At 39.6% G+C, this 17,443-nt stretch overlaps 1 protein-coding gene across 1 annotated transcript; it reads left to right on the top strand.

The window, feature by feature from the left end:
- Positions 1-37: 37 nt before the first annotated feature.
- Positions 38-14,619, top strand: Cavin4 (caveolae associated protein 4). Its single transcript, XM_046457396.2, has 2 exons — positions 38-807; positions 6,660-14,619. Exons 1-2 carry the CDS (start codon positions 400-402, stop codon positions 7,341-7,343), a joined length of 1,092 nt encoding a protein of 363 aa, XP_046313352.1. The 5' UTR covers positions 38-399; the 3' UTR covers positions 7,344-14,619.
- The last annotated feature ends 2,824 nt before the right edge of the window (positions 14,620-17,443 follow it).

The following is a 17,443-nucleotide window of genomic DNA, read 5'->3' as shown; positions in this document are numbered from 1 at the left end:
ACCCCTTTGGTTTTACAAATACTGCTTGAAATTATCTAAAGACAAAAGCTTCAGCCCGTATTTGGAATTTGCTTTATTACTTGGCTTCAAGGCTTAATATTAGTAACATGGTGGCTTTAGTGAACTTTTTAAAAAAGCTTTCCTCTTCTGCCCACACAGTCCTATTTGAGTCCCTTAGTCAGTCAGCAAGCATGTTTGGAACAGTCCCGGGTCTTTTGCAAGGGCTCATATTGCAGAACAGTCACATATGGGTATTTGTCGTTATAAATACTTGACCGTTCTCCAGGGGTGGGGTTTCCAGCCCTTTCAGCAATTCCATTGCCTGTTATTGAGCTGGCTTTGTGCTCCAGGTGTCTGAATTGATTGCAGTAGGACATCTTTCACTAAGAAATAAATAAAATGGAACAGAATGGGTCTGCTTCAAATGCTGATAAAATCCCCCAGAATCGCCTGTCGAGTATTACCGAGGATGAAGACCAAGATGCTGCTCTTACCATTGTGACTGTGCTGGACAAGGTAGCTACCATTGTGGACACTGTGCAGGCAAGCCAGAAGAGAATAGAAGAGAGACACAGGGAGATGGAAAATGCCATAAAATCTGTTCAGATTGACCTGTTGAAGCTTTCACAGTCACATAGCAATACAGGCTATGTCATTAACAAGCTGTTTGAGAAAACACGAAAAGTCAGTGCTCACATTAAAGATGTGAAGGCCCGGGTGGAGAAGCAGCAAGTTCATGTGACAAAAGTTGAAACCAAGCAAGAGGAAATAATGAAGAAAAATAAATTCCGTGTGGTGATATTCCAGGTAAGCTTGCACTTGTGTTCAGTTTGATTTCTGTTATCTCTTATATTCTTTAATTGTCAACAGGTCATATCAGAGGTTTCCAGTGTCACATCTTAGCCATTGTATATATTAATGCGGTAGAATTCTGTATTAGAAGGGACCTCAGAACAAAACCATTTCTATGTTAACTAGTACACTATCTATCATATCAGTATTTTGAGCTCTCAACCATTTCATGTAATGTGAACTGTGTGGCTCATAGCTTAGGCTATTTCTTCCCTTTGAAATTTAATATTGCTGAAGCTCTTTTAGTATATTAGCCTTATTAGCATGATGCCCTCTTGTAGTCTTTGAGAATGTTAGAATTAGAGACCACCTAAGAGATCTCTAGTTTAAAACACCTCCTTGTTGCAAAAAAGAAGAAACTGGAAGGGATGCTTGTCTAGCATGTGCAAGGCTCTGGGTTTGATCAGCTGCACAACAAAAAATGAAGAAGAAACTGGAGTTCAGTACCCCAACAATAATCTTTTTTCTTATCATGGAGAGTCTACAAAGCCCCAAATACAAACTTTTCAGAATATATACTTGTCTATGGGAATTTTTACATTTGTCGTAATAAGAAACAATATCTATTTCCTAACAATCAAGTAATCATTTTTACATTGTTATTATAATACCAAAGATACAAAAGTCACATAAACTACTATTTATCTGATTGCAAAGTCTCTTTACTTAGCTTATTTAATATAATAATATATTGAGCTAAGTTCCTAGAATCCTGCTCAGCACTCAAAATTTTCGAAATAGAAGCATATTCATGGCAAATGCATAATATGTACAATATATTTTTAAAACTCTTACAAATGGAAAGGAAAAGTTGGAACTCTCTTCCCACAGTTTAAAACAAAAACCAGGAAAGTCATTATCTGGCAGCTCACAAAGGATGAAATAAGTAAGAACAGAATTCATCTTTCACATATTTAATAAACACTGGAAGTTACTAAAACATATGCTCAGTTTAAGTGTAGGAGAAAACAACCAGTTTCATGCTCTGCTGGCAGGAGTATTAATTGATGCAACATTTTTTGAGGGCAATTCTGTGATGTATAGTAAAATCTTTAAAAGTACCCAAACCTTTAACTCCAAAATTTCATGTCAAAGAATTTTTTTCTAAGCATGACATCAGAAATATGTGCAAGAATGTTCACCGGTACATATTAAAACTATATTTTTAAGATGGATGCCTGTGTGTATAGGGGAAAAACCATAGAAGAATAAAAACAAAATGATATAGGAAGACAGTTGGATTATATTTGCAAACTACTAGAGATGTGGCCTATAACTCTGCACAGTATTCTCTATGCGTTGGTCAGTTCTCCATAGCCCTCTGTTGACTGATGAGAGTTACACTAGGGTAGTAGAGAGGTATTTTAGATCTGTTTTTAAAAGCTTGTGCTTGTAGGTTAGTTAGGGAAAAGAATAGGAAGGAAAGAGAAGGATGCTGATTTCAAAGGTGGACAGAGTGGACTATTCCATTAGCAGTCTTTACCATTTCGCTTTCCTTCCAGGTTCCTAGAGGCCCTTCTCCAGGCTGAAACATTTCACATCATTTTCAGAGGCCAGGTCCAGGGTTAAGTATGTGTAGTGAGGATCTAGATTTGATATTGAACAATGTGATATCAGTTCTTTGATTCTCCTTCTGAGGGTATTTGCAGTAATGGGTATATCTCATCCTCTGCTTGCACATGGCCTGCCAGGAAACACACTTGGCATCTGACATTTTTCTTGAGGACTTTAGTACAAAGCAGTGGACCAGGTGCTAGCCCAGATTTACACAACTTTCAGTGAAGAGGTTTCCTAAAAGTTCTGTTTGTCCATCAACATATTTCCTTTATTTTAAGTTGCTATGTTTCTGTATTCACCTGTTCATTCCCTATAACTTACTAGCAACGTACTCTTTTTTTTTTTTTTTTTTTTTTTTGAGCCCCTAGAGTTACTTAAAGGAACTGAGAGATACAGTTTAAGGCAAATCTCATTTCTTGTAAGGTATAATATCATGAAGATTTTGTGAATTAAGTTGTTCAGAGTAAACAGTAGTTTGTCAAAAAAAAAAATTGCTGGGGCTAGGGCTATAGCTCAGTGGCAGAGCGCTTGACTAGCAAATATGAGCACTGGGTTTCATCCTTAGCATCACATAAACACATACGCACGCACACACACACCACAAATAAAATAAAGACATGCTGTCCATTTACAACTACCAGAAAAAGTTAAAAAAAAAAGCAACTGCCATTCTTCTATAAGCAAATAGAGAAAAGATATTGACATTTAACAATGGACATAGAACTTGGATTCATAAATTTATTTTATGTTAGAACAGTGTATATGACATGCACATAGTTGGTTGTTATTAGTTAAAATTTTCATAATGTGTATAAATGATTATGTGGAGACACTCCCTCTACTAATATTTTCTTGGCTGTAATCTTTTGATCTCATATCTCCTATAGTTGTGTATGGCTAAGTTTCCGTCCAATCCTGAACATTGGCATTTTAAAAAGTACCTGGCATTTCTTAAACAGTTACAATGTGAACACATTTTCATCATGACCCCTCTCATCCTGCAAGCTAGGAATTGTATTATATCTTCTTGTACTTGTGGTATCAGAAACATAAATGGCCAAGGGAGATATTTGACTATTCCCTTAGATTCTTATATGTTCCTAAAATCCCCTGGATATATGGATGTTCAGTCAAATTTAGCTTACTCTGACCCTTGAGTCAAAAACATGTTACAAAAAAAAATTTTTTTAACCTGGACTTTTATAAACAAATATAATTGAAGATCAACTACAATCTTTGATTCTTCCCATTAACTCATGGTATTGCTAACTCAGAAGAGTTGTAACAGAGTTTCCATAGCAACTACTTTTTCTGACTCTGCATCTGTTTTACTTTTATTTGGGGGGTGGAGGTGGGGTACCAGGGTTTGAACCCACAGATGCTTAACCACCAAGCTATATCCCCAGCCCTTTTTATTTTTTACTTTGAGTCAGGGCCTCACTAGGTTGCTGAGGCTAAGTTTGAATTTGTGATCCTCCTGTCTCAGCCTCTCCCAGGCCACTGGGATTACAGGCATACACCACTGTCCCTGGCATTTTGCTTTGGTTTTAAGCCTGATTTTTATACTATTTGTTGTGTAGTTGAGGAGAGGAGTGTGTGATTTCAGAGGCAAGCTATATCTGAAGTTTTCATAGCAAGATTGTGAGGGTTTTTTCCCTACCAAGCAGTAATTACTTTTCCGCTCCTTCCTTTTCTAATTATACCTTTTTTAGGCCAGACCAACCCACACTGTGTTGCTGAAGCTACTCCCTGCAGCAGGTGTCAGGAAGGGGGTGGGGGGGGCTACTTTTGCTGCTTCTGATTCATCAGAGAGTTATGATACGCCCACCTCTGCTTTTTTTTTTTTTTTTTTTAAGCTCATAGACACTGCAATCCTGTAGCCAAAGAATGTAATTGAAGTAAGTATTCAAAGAAATAAGGTTCCAGGGATTCCTTCCTGACTGTCAGGCTAAGTTTTAGAATATGTGTATATGTGTTTCTAGTGTATTTATTATATATTTTTTAAAAAAATTATATTTTAGTTGTAGTTGGACACAACACCTTTCACTTGTTTATTTATTTATTTTTTATGTGGTGCTGAGGATCAAACTCAGGGTCTCACACGTGTGAGGCGAGCACCTACTGCTGAGCCATAACCCCAGTCCCTCTAGTGTACTTATTATATCTTAATTTTTTTTTGTTATTGTAGATGGACACAAAATACCTTTATTTTATTTATCCATCTTTATGTGGTGCTGAGTATCAAACTCAGTGTCTCACATGGGCCAGGCAAGCACTGTACCACTGAGCCACAACCCAGCTCTCTCTCTTTTTTTTTAATTGAATAGAATTAATCTCAAGTAGGAACAGTTTCTTTAGAAAACCGTCATTCATGGTGTAGTTAAAAACCTCATGGTCTTTAAGTTTTGCCTGTTTATTTTTAGAAGTGATCTGTAAGTATTGAGTTGGGTTTCTTTACATCTGTGGTCTGGTCTAACTCTCAAGGCCATCCGTGTGTGTTATGTTTTCCAGTTCAATTCTCATTCTTTTGACATATCTGGCATTGTTGGTGCTGGAGGAATTGAGAGTATTGTGTGTTGCTGGTCTGGAGAAGTGGAAAAGTAGGGTCAGCTCAAACTGAAGAGGTAGAAGTAAGGAATTAGTGAACAGGTTCAGGCCTCAGATGACAAGGACCTGAATTAAGACATTGGTAGAAAAGTGTGAAGGGAGAGGGGACTAGGTGAGTTATCACACACAGTGACAATACTTGGCAAACTGTTGAATGTGGGGCAAGAAGAGGAAACTTTGGTGTGACAATTCTGAGGTTTCTGTCTTCTGTAGCATGTGGATGGTTACTGGTGCTGGGAGGTACAGGAAAAGTGAAGTGGAGAGGATGGTGGGTGGGTGTTGATTTTTGGACTTGCTCAGTTTGAGGTGTCTGTGTTATATCTGGGTGGAGCAGTCTGATCATCATTTAGATGGGTCTTCATCTTAGGAGAAGGGGGAAGGTGAAGATAAAGTGTGAGAAAAGGGACGACGAGTGAGAAACCTGAGAAAGGCCAATTAAAAATAATTTTTTTATTCCAATTTGTTAGATGACAGTGGAATGAATTACAATTCATATTACACATATAGAGCACAGTTTTTCGTATCTCTAGTTGTATACAAAGTATATTCGTACCATTCATGTCTTTATACAAGTGTTTTGGATAATGATGTCCATCTCATCCCACCATCATTTCTAACCTCATGCCCCCCCACCCCTCTGCCCTATCTATAGTTTATCTATTCCTCCCATGCACACCCCCTCCCTACCCCACTATGAATCCACCTCCTTATATCAGAGAAAACATTTGGCATTTGTTTTTTTGGGATTGGCTAATTTCACTTAGCATTATATTCTCCAACTCCATCCATTTACCTGTAAATGCTGTGATTTTATTCTCTTTTATTGCTGAGTAATATTCCATTGTGTATATATAGCACATTTTTTAAATCCATTCACCTACTGAAGGGCATCTAGGTTGGTTCCACAGTTTAGCTATTGTGAATTGTGCTGCTGTAAACATTGATGTGGCTGTGTCCCTGTAGTATGCTGTTTTTAAGTCCTTTGGGTATAGACTGAGGGGAAGGATAGCTGGGTCAAATTGTGGTTCCATTCCCAGTTTTCCAAGGAATCTCCATACTGCTTTCCATATTGGGGGCACCAGTTTGCAGTCCACCAGCAATGCATGAGTGAGCCTTTTCTCTCACATCCTCGCCAACACTTATTATTGTTTATATTCTTAATAGCTGCCATTCTGACTGGAGTGAGATGAAATCTTAGTTTTGATTTGCGTTTCTCTAATTGCTACAGATATTGAACATTTTTCACATGTTTGTTGATTGATTTATCATCTTCTGAGAATTGTCTGTTCAGGTCCTTGGCCATTTATTAATTGGGCTATTTGTGTTTTTGGTGTTTAGCTTTTTGAGTTCTTTGTATACCCTAGAGATTAATGCTCCATCTGATGTGTACAGGGTAAAAATTTGCTCCCAAGAAGTAGGCTCTTTATTCACCTCCCTGATTGTTTCTTTTGCTGAGAAGAAACTTTTTAGTTTGAATCCATCCCATTTATTGGTTCTTGATTTTAATTCTTGCACTATAGGAGTCTATTTTAAGGAGCAGCAGAGAAAGGATTATGGAGGAGGTCTGCAGGTTGACCATAGGTAAGAGTTTTTCTACTACAAATGAAGCACTAATATACTTTTTTTTTTTTTCTGTCCTTCAGGAAGAGATTCGGTGTCCAACATCTCTGTCTATTGTTAAAGACAGAAACCTAACTGAGAATCAGGAGGAGGAAGATGAAGCCTTTGATCCCCCAATAGATCTCTCTTCGGATGAAGAATATTATGTTGAAGAAAGCAGATCTGCCAGGCTTAGAAAGTCAGGCAAGGAGCGCATTGATAACATCAAAAAGGCATTTTCCAAAGAAAACATGCAGAAGACACGGCAGAATTTTGACAAGAAAGTGAACAGAATTAGAACTAGAATAGTGACTCCAGAGAGGCGAGAAAGGTTAAGGCAGTCGGGGGAGAGGTTGAGGCAGTCAGGGGAGAGGCTGAAACAGTCAGGGGAGAGATTTAAGAAGTCTATTTCTAATGCTGCTCCCTCAAAGGAAGCTTTTAAGATGCGTAGCCTGAGGAAAGCAAAGGACCCCACAGTGACCCAAGGTCTGGATGGGGACAGGGAGATGGGCGTGGATATCATTGCAGGGAGCCCATCTCTGGGCCCTGTCCATGAGCTGCACACTGATGAGCCCAGTGACACAGAACAGGAGGCCACCAGGGTGGGGTATGCTCCCCGAGAAGGAGGGGACGTCCCAACCCCAGAGCCTTTAAAGGTTACTTTTAAACCTCAAGTGAGAGTGGAAGATGATGAGTCTCTTTTGTTAGATTTAAAGCAGTCTTCATAAAGAGGAATTCAGAGTCAGTCTACATCTCCTTAATCATGCTTTTTTAGTTTGAATAGTCATTTATTTTTATGCTGTGTAAGAAAAAAAAATGATAGGGCTATTTCATTTCTTATGTTTAAAATCTTGAAGATCATATAAATGTTGCATACTTTTGTTTGTAACTTCCTTGGGAATTCTGTTTCCCCTGAGCCTGTATGATTCCAGCAGCTTTTTCTCTTACATCATTCTTTCTTGTGGCAGCTGTGGCTTTTTAAGTTTAACCTTTCTCTTGGACATCAGGAAAGTGGTTGCCTAACTCAGGCCAGGTAGATGTTTGGGCATCCAAAATAAATGAAGGACAAATTTGTGCCCATCATTTCCTAGTGAATTCTAAATTTTGGTTTAGATTAATGTTGTAGCCAATCTCAAAGGGGAGACTATAACTAATCCAGATGTTTCAATCAACAGGTTATTTTGTAAGTAAAGAGTCACACCCCTTTTTGAAGCTTTTGCGTTAAAAAAAATTGAAGTTCTGAACTGGAACATTTGGTTTTAGTGTCATAGCTTTATTAATGGTGAGACACCTGGTGAGTCATCTGCTGAATCTCATTGATAGACATGGAAAGGGTTTGTCTGTCCTACTCAGAGGGCTGTTGTGAGATCGGGAAATGTTACACATTCTAGGGGAACAAGAAACACATCCAGAGAAACAGAAACCACACTCTTCCCTCAAAACCAGAATCAAATACTTAGACCTTCTGAAGAAGCCCTGAGCACCAGGCACTGCAGGCCTCGGTTGGACAGAAAGTAAAGTTGGTCTTCAGGAGTCTTCACAGAATCAAGAGTGAAAAATAAATGACCATTTTTTTTTTTTCACCAAAGACTAAAACCAAACTTTGGGTTTTAGGTGGGTCTTATAATGTTCCCCGGAAAATCCTTTTCTATTTTTTTTTTGGATTTAGATCTGTGGTGGACTATAGCAGCACCCCCACCACCCCTGTTCTGGGGATCCAACCCAGAACACTCACGTACGCCAGGCAAGTGCTCTACCATGGAACCACATCCCCAGCTCATACAGCAACTTTGGTTTGAAGAGCATGAGATGTAAGAATGTGGCTCTGTTGTCAAGTGGCCTTTCTAAAGTCAGCTGTGATGCAGTGGATTTGGAAATGACCTCCAAGGTTTCTGTTTCCCAGAGTGAGCCCTTCAGGGCCTAGCTGTCTAAAACATGTTTACAGGCATTCATCATAGCTGCTTTGGGGAAACCAGATTCCACTTAACTGTTAGCTTTAGATCTGTGTAGTCAGGAAGTTAGCTGTTTTTTGCTAAAGAAAGAAAGAAAGGGTCATCTGGTTCTGTACTTACAGCATTTTAAAACTTCTGCTTTTTTTTTTTGTTATGAAAGAAATGATGAAATTGTTAGAATTTGAAGAGTTTGACAGTAATTGGCTATACTAATTTCCCTCACTCAGATCAGTTTTGGATAATCATGTAGAGTTAAAAATAATAAACATAGACATGTACACACAGGCACACACAAATCAGCTTTAAAATATTTGACTTAGTTACCCAGATGTTTGAGTTTGGGAGTTTGATTTAGCGTGATTTCTCTTCATTCTGCCTGAATACATAAAATCATAAATTGTTCATCTCATTATCTTTTTATATTGAAAACTAAAGTGTATACAACATTGAATAAAACTTTGAAAGAATAAATCTGAAAACATTTTTATTACAGCTTAAAAGGAGCTTGGATGCCTTAATCATACATTTTCTTAAGAGCCATAATAAATTTGAATTTAAAAAGACATACTGCAAAGTTTGTTGTCAGTGTCCTAGTTATAAATATTTTTACTAATCAAACAACAACATGCAAACAAAGTCTGATGTAGTAACCTTTTTGTAGCATGTACATTTCTAAGGAAGAATGTAAAGAAATTAATGTAAAGAAGTGGCAAGTTTTTTTCTATCACTAGGTAGAATATTTATCAGTTGGGTTAAAACAATTTTTTTTTTTTTTTGGTAAATGTTACTGTCAGGGAATTTTGCTTACTGACCATTATATAAGCAGACTTGACATTTTATGGAACATTTCTCATATAGGTGCATTTGAATTTTGATGAGGAAGTAGTTATAAACCGGTCAGCTCTTCTTCATGTTAGATTTAGTGCAACCCTGGAAACCACTAAAACAATTTCATGTCGCTGACGGTTCATAGTAATCCTGTACTGCTTTCTTGCTGCTCAGGTTTTCCATGTTTCTTCTGTCTCTTGACACTTCTTCTTATATTTAGGGCATTCCTAAATTCCACATTGATAATTTCTTCTACTCTCACCCTGTTTTCTTGGTATAAAGATGATAATTTGCAAAATCATGCATCTTATTTAATGTAAGGGATATTCCAGGAAATATCTTGTTTTAAAAGCTTAAAACAACACAGAACAGATTACTGATGTACTTATCTCTTTTAGAAATTATATATACCAGACTTTAAACAGTTTATTTGGATGAAATCATTAGCAACATTTGTCCCCTTTCTTGGTACGGGTACGAGGCAGAGCAGTACAACACTCACACAGGAACATGGAGCCCACTCTGGTGCATCTCCATGGAGTGGACAGAGGAGGGAAGGGAAGTGCAAGTCTGTCTCCTGTATGTGATAATCCAGGTGTTTTCCTTGTCAATGGATAGTGGCCCAGTTCTGCATTATAGGTTAGAGAAATAGGGCAGAAGTGAAATAAAGTACATGAAAGTTGAGCATTCTGAGAGTGTATTATGTGGGGATTCCTGTGAGCTCCCCAAAAATGGAAAATAAAACCAGAATGAAAGTGCAAACCATTCTAACTTCATTCTTTGCCTTCCATGCACATTAAAGGTTTTGGTTTAGAACAAGGCCCAAAGTTCATTGTAATTCTTATCAACTAAAAAACATGGATTGTGTTATGTAAAATATTTCTCAGGGCCATTGTTAACTGTGCAATTCCATTAGATAAAATCATGGGTCTGTTTTTTTTTTTTTTTTTTTTTTCTGCTGCTGAGACATGTTTTCTATAGCTGCTTTTATTGAACCCTGCAAAGAAAATTCCAATTGGATAGATTCCAATCCCCAAGTAAGGGGAATGAAACTGTTAGGTTTTTATCTTAGATCTGTTTGAATTTGAGGTGTGATAGTATCTGGTCTGTAGTGAATGAATAATGAAAAAGCTTCATGTAAAATTTCGGGTCATTCTATGGATCATCTCTGAGTTATGTCATGGCTGAGGGGATTTATAGCATTCCTTTCCAAGTCAGAATCTATCAGTGTGCTTCTTGAGTGGTGGATAGGAGGTCTAGGATAACAGCTGCTCCACTGTGAGTCTATTAGGACTGATTATAGAATAGAGTAGCAGAATATCTTTTGGCTTTGTATTTACTTTGTATGTTTTCCTAAAATCAGCTGTGCTCATCACCCACTCCTACCCCTCTGTTCATTACTGTGCTACTTGATACTTAGGCTGTATGTCTTGCCTGGAGGGTCACTTTTCCGTTTGATTCTGGGATATGACTTTCAAGTTCAGCAGTAATGTCAGTGTCCTTGTTTTAGCTTTGTGATCATCCCCTAGGGAAGGCATGTTTAATTACTCCATGTATTGAGTATATTTAGCAATACTGTGTGTCAGATTCTGTGTGAGGAACTAAGGATTCAGAGACAATAGGAATCTCATCATCTCCTTCCCAATCCTTAGTTTTGGAACTTGCAGTGTTCTGGCAGACAGTCCAGCAATAATTGAGCAATGTGACTAGTGCTATGTATAAGATGGTGGAACTGTAGAGATGGGGGGTATTTATAGAGCATTTTGATCATCTGCCCTAGCACGTGCAGTGCACTGTGGTTTATTTGTGTAACTGTCTTCTAAACTAGACTGCTTCTCAAGGATAGGAACTGTGTCTGCTCATCTTTGGGTCACCAGCACTTGGAGAGCCTCCTGTGTGTCGGTGTCCTGTATCCTAAATCTACAGATGAGAGATGTGGTCGCTGTGCATAAGGAAGTTTTCTCCTGGTGGAGGAGACGGATGTGTCATGCTCAGATTCAAGATAGGATGATGGGGAGCTGAGGGAACACCTCACAGTCTGGGGAAAGGCTGTCAGGAACAACTAGAGAAAGTACTGTTTAAGATGAGACACTTCGAAGAATCTGAAGCCAAGTAACATGGAATTCTAGACAGGATGCAGCTACCGAGGTTGTATGGTGTTTGGAGTTTTATATCAAGGGCCATAGAGAGCCATGGAGAGATTTTTAAGTCAAGGAGTGATATGGAGGATATTTCAGAAAGGAGACCCTTAACACACCAGGGGCAGAGACCATTTTTCTAGTTGGGAGAGCAGTACTGGAACTGAGATTGTGGAGGGGGTAAACTTGGGCCTGGGTTATGATGGGAAGCAAGGGATTGCTGGCTTTTGACTTGGACACATAGCTGTGCCAATCAGTGACACAGGAAAGGCCAGGTTCTGTGACTTTAGGCATGTTCCTGATGCTCCTCTGCTCTGAGCCTTGGTTACTTGTTCCTCAGTATAGCTGAGCCTGTGCTCAGATCTCCTATGCTAGTGCTCCCTGCAGCCATGGTGGCTCTCCCTACCCTGGCAGCAGCCCTGCATCCAAGAGCTCCCTTCCTGGTTGTAATAAGCACCTCGCCCTCCCCCTCCATCTCCTGGACGTCCAAGTCCTTGAGAAGCAGAACCGTCCTTTGTAGGCCATTAAGAGCTTCTCCCCCATCTCTTTCTTTACCCAAGGCCAGAGTTCTGCTTGCTCATTGTGTGTTCCAGAAAGAAAACTACTGCTGTTTTTTAGAATGGATTGTGTTTTTTTCCTCTAACCATTTATGAGCACCTGAGAACTCCAACCCAAGCTGTTCTTTATTTCAGCTGTCACCACAATACGAGCTTCTGTAACCTGCTACATCAGTGAAGGCCAGTTGCCCAGATACAGGTTGCTGCTCAAATCAGCTGCCATGCTTTGCAGCAAGAGCCTCCAGCTCCTCATGGGTTCTTTGTTTTCATATGTGATCCCTCCGAGTGTCTGTCACATTGGTTCTGAGTCACAACATCAAAAATGTTTTAGGCATTCAGGATGGGTTTGGAGCAACCATTCTTCTGCCCCTCCAACATTTTGACTGATGGAGGCTTCATACAGGATTGGGCAAATGTCCAATAAATCCCCCAAATATAGGGCATCAGGCAAATTCTCTATAGAGCCAAGACTGGATAAATCCTCTCTTGTCCCTGGGACCCACATGCCCTGGTGTGGCAGCAGGGAAGAGCATGGTTCCACGCAGAAGGCACAGTTCCTTTCATCAGTGGCAGGGATGCCCACAGGCCTGCCTCATATTCAGCCAGGGAGGGCAGTGGCATTGGGGGCCTCCCCTCTTAGGTGACTCCCAATTTAATTGGGCACATAGCAAGAGATAGGAGGTGGAGGGGTCAGAACCCTGGGCCAGAAATATCCATACCACTAGGATATAAGATCCAATTTGAAGGCTGCCTATTTTGTGCTTTTGAGGCCTTGTGCAGAGTTAAATGTAGCCCAGTGAACTTGGCTGTTACTTCCGAGACCTGTTTAGACACAGAGGTGAGGTGCCAATTTTCCGCGAGGACCAATGGAAGTGGGAAGGCAAGTTGGTCATTACAGATGACAATCCAGGAGAGAGGGCAGGATATGCAACTTGTTAAAATATAAATATGTGACGTGGGTTTTCAAGAGAAATTATGGCAGTTAGAAGGAAGGAGTAAAGATTTTACAGCTGTCTAACTTGCAAATTAAGCTTTTCTTTTGAATAGTTTTTATTGTCTTTTCAAGAAGATTTTCAAGAATGAGCACCATAGTCTATAGGTTTTGGCTCAGTTTCTTGCTGTGAGTCCATTAAGGTATTATTTCAGTCCTGGCTGAAATTTGCCCACAGCATAATGTGAAGCAGCCAAGTTATCCCAATAATCTCTCATAGGCCAGTATTTATAAATTATCAGGGTCTCTTTAGATCTATTATCTGAACAAGATTCAAATTCCCAAACCCTGGTTATGGTTTTTTTTTTTTTAAGGGTAAAGTAAAAATCTATTGAAATGAATGTGTCACTTGATTGTGTTAGCACCTTTCAAGTGGCCAATTTATTTAGAACATTCCCATAAGGAGAAGAAATAAATTAAGTGAATTATGCATGGAATGTGCTTGGTTCTAGTTCAAAGCAGTAGAGAAGATTTCAGAAGGAAGCACTGATATGCTTGTCAACTGTCAAAATATAGGGCTAAATTTTCTTTTAACAGGAGAGAAATATCCAAATAAATCATAGATTGTAAATTCATGAGGGAAATATACCAAAATATTCTTGCTTGAAATTCATGCATCATTTTTCACAGAGAAATCACAGAAATCTGTGTTAGATAATACATTCACCTAAGATTTACTAGTTATTCTCCCATATTAAGAGAAGTTGTCTTCCAGTAATAATCTGCTTAAGCATCTCTCCCCATCCCTTTTCCTTTTCCTTCTAGGATGATGGCACCTGTGAGGTTAGAGTCGCTGGAGAGAGGCTACAATTGGTTAGGGTCCAAAAGAGCCTGTGGTTCACTCCTGTGGTTTGATGAAAACTAAGCCGTGTGCATTTAGTGGATTTTTTTTCCTGAAATTTTCTCAAAATTTTATGCAGAAAATATGGCTATCACATTTTTTTTTTCTTAGCAGTGGCATGAGGTGTAGGAATGGGAGAATGGAATGGATATCATGAAACTTAATCATAAGTCTTCTTATAGGAAAAAAAAAACACCTCTCATAGTGAATTAAGGATCAAAGCCAGGAATATTTTAAATAGCGCACACTGAGGAATCTGGAGAAGAGTAATGGAGTGGTCTTTTGTCACTGGGGACTATCAAAAGAAAATGAGTTTCAAATGCAGGAGAAGGGATTCAAAGGTTCCTACTCTACAGAAACATCTTTCCAGGGAGGTTTTAAGAATTGCACAATCTTCTTTTTGGAGGCAGGTAGTAAATGAAGTGTCTAGGGATAAATGCATGCATCATATCTTTTGTTCCATTGTTTTTCATGAATGATGTGCAGCTATGACTCATACATAGCTCTTTATGTAAAGCATTTGATACTATTGTGTGTTCTTTCTCTGCGATACTTTGAGTTATGTGGAAGGGACTTAAAAGCTGCATTTCTCATCAGCAAGATGGTATCTCTTGTACCTCTCACAGTTCAGTGTCTTTTAATATTAGAAGTTAATTTAATATTAAATATAAGTATTTACTGAATAAAGACAAATGTCTCTGAATTCTGACCTCTGAGTATCTTTGATTGAGGTCATTTGTTTTTTGATGGGTATTTATTGAACACGTATGAGTCTGGTACTGTTCCAAGACTAAAGCAGACAGTCCCTGTTTTCTGATAATTCCAGAGTGACTCACAATTGGTAAATGAATATGATAATAGTGAATGATGTTAAGTGTTGTGAAGAGAACTGAGAGCAATGAGTAGAGTGTTGTGGCAGGGCAGAGAAGGCTACTGCTCTTTTAGAAAGGGCGTCTAGAAGGCCCCCCTGATAAGGTGGTCACACATCTTGAATCTAAGGAGTTAACCATGCGGGTGTTTCAGGAGACAGCATGGCTGAAGTGAAGGAAGAGTGGGAGGCTGCCAGTGTTTAGGCTGTTGCAAGGTTTTTCTTCTGAATGAGAAGGGGACTCACTGGAGTATGTTGAGCAGAGGGACATGCTCAACTTTATGGCATTTTTACTTGTTGAAAAATCAAATCATGCCTTGCACACAAAGAGCTAACTACAGTTCTCCTCTTGGTTCACACTGCAAAGGAAATCACCCAGACTCCAAGTGTTTGCCATTAAGAGAGTCTGGGCTTACGCCTTAATAGTTTACCTGGCTGTGGTCTAACAAACACCACTGCAGGTCAAGGCTGACACCTAGTGGACACGTACATAATTGTTTCTACACTTGCAGTTTGGAGTATACCAGCTCTTGGTTAGGAACTGAGGGCACACACTGGCATAGAAAATCCCAGGTACCTGGGATGATAAAATGATCATAGTTTTCTTAGGAGGAGATTGCTGTGGATTTGCCTCATTCCTTTTTGGCCCATATTCATGTGTTTGTATTTGTTTAGAGCTGGTGGGCTCAGCTGCCAGAAGAAGGGGACATCAAAATCATGGGCTGGTAGTGTAGGGGATAGCAAATCAGCATTGGGTTGGATCAACCAGGAAGAAGTGCCCTGGTTCTAGGGGTGGCCCTCAAAAGGTAGTCTGTCATTTGTAGATGGTGTCTAAGCGTGTGCATGCTCTGAATCTGGGCTTGAGTCAGGTTGCCGCTGATTTATGAAGGGTGGGGGTGGAGTGGGAAGAAATTCAAGACATTGGGAAATAAAGTCACATGAAGTCAGTTGTTTCCCAAAGCATAGATGGAACATTTCAGTGTAGTAATCAAGATCTCTAGCTTTACAATTGAACGTCTGCCTTCATTAACTAACTATGAGAACCTGGGTCAGTTTCTAATACCCACTTCATAAAGATGTTTACTAAATCAGTTAATTTATGCAAAACAACTTGATAATACTAGCATGTGGTATGCAAATAGTAACAGGTTTTACTATTGAGAGGAACCACAAGTAACCTTTAGAGACAGAAGCAGCAAATTGTAGTAATATCTATGTTAAAAATTTTGCTCTCAGCACTTAGCATTAGTAGAATTTAACTTTAAACCGTTTTATGTATCTATGTGGTCAATTTGATCCATAAGAGTTAAGGGTAGTTGGATATTCTACTTAACCAAGATATATCATTATGCTACAAGGAGATTAAAATTCAGTGGCTTGCATTACTTTTAGGGGGAAAAAAGTTATACATTTGACTCTATAGACTCTGGCTCCTGCCTGAGTCTTTATCCTCATCTGCAATTATTTTTCCTCTTAGTTTCTGCATTCCAGATATGCTGGCATTTCAAATCCTCTAAGGCCTGTCCCACCTGTATCAGGACCTTTGCAGAAGCAGTTCCTTTTGCCTGTCCATACCTCTCCCACTTTCACCCTACCCAGCACCCAAGCAGACACTTGTTTGTTAACTCCTGTTCCTCTTTCAGAATCTAGTCCAAATGATATTTCTTCAGAGAAGCTTCTTTCCCTGCCTCTTTCCCTGCTTGGATTGGGCAAATCTGTTGTACATTCTCAGAAACACTTATCATAGTTTTAAAGTACCCATGTGGGGGGTTATTCACTCCCCAACTAGACTAAGTATCTAGAGAACTGGGGCTGTGCTTATTGCTCTGTCCCTGTCACATTGCCTCAGATATTTTTTTGAATAGTAAAGAGAGTCTGAAAAGGGAGGGCTCTTATTTGAAAAATAAAATACAGAAATAGCCAAAACACTTGGTGGCTGGATATGAAGGGCATAATGGTTGCTTTGGCATGATGCCCTGGTTCTCTTTAAGGTTAAGCACTCATTTCTCCAGATGCTGACAGTTTTGGTGGCTGATGGCTTTCAGCCAACTCCTCCAGGAATATCCCTCAGCAAAGACAGCCACCAAGGTCATAGCCCTTCTAAGATCAGCTCACATCCAGTGTCAGATTGATTGGGGGGGGGTGTGTCTGGCCCATGGTCTCAACGTGGAACAGTTTTAAAGGGCCATCCTGGTGCAGAGCTCACCTGGTACAGAGCAGCAGCCACTGTTAAAACTGCATCAAGTCAACTCTTCTCTCCCCATTCAACCCCTTGTCCCTCAACCCTCACAGGTGCTGTTCCTGAGAGCAGCCCTTAATAAACCACACAAATCTCAAGAGTCTGTTTCTCAGGGAACCCAGTTCACAGCCGTGATGGAGAAAGAGAAATCTATGGTGGCTCCTAGATTTGTGGCACAAGACATGAGGTCATCTACTGAGATGAGAAAGACAATGTATAGAAGCTGCAACATGGATACTAGAAAAGAGACATTTGGGAGGGCTAAATCTAAGGTAACTGTGGGAGAGCCAAGAGTCTGACACTCAGGGGAAAGACCTGGGCTATAGGTACAAATGTTGAAGTCACTGGCACACCAAATCAATGACATCAAAAAGATCTAGCCCTCCACCACCATGAAGATGGATAGAAAGAGAA

This window comes from Marmota monax, unplaced genomic scaffold (genome assembly GCF_021218885.2).
Source record: "Marmota monax isolate L192 unplaced genomic scaffold, Marmota_monax_Labrador192_F-V1.1 WCK01_AAM20220418_F8-fsc00069, whole genome shotgun sequence".
In the NCBI taxonomy this organism is placed as follows: domain Eukaryota; kingdom Metazoa; phylum Chordata; class Mammalia; order Rodentia; family Sciuridae; genus Marmota; species Marmota monax.
Note: the sequence above shows the minus strand (reverse complement) of the source record. Positions and strands in the feature narration are given on the sequence as shown.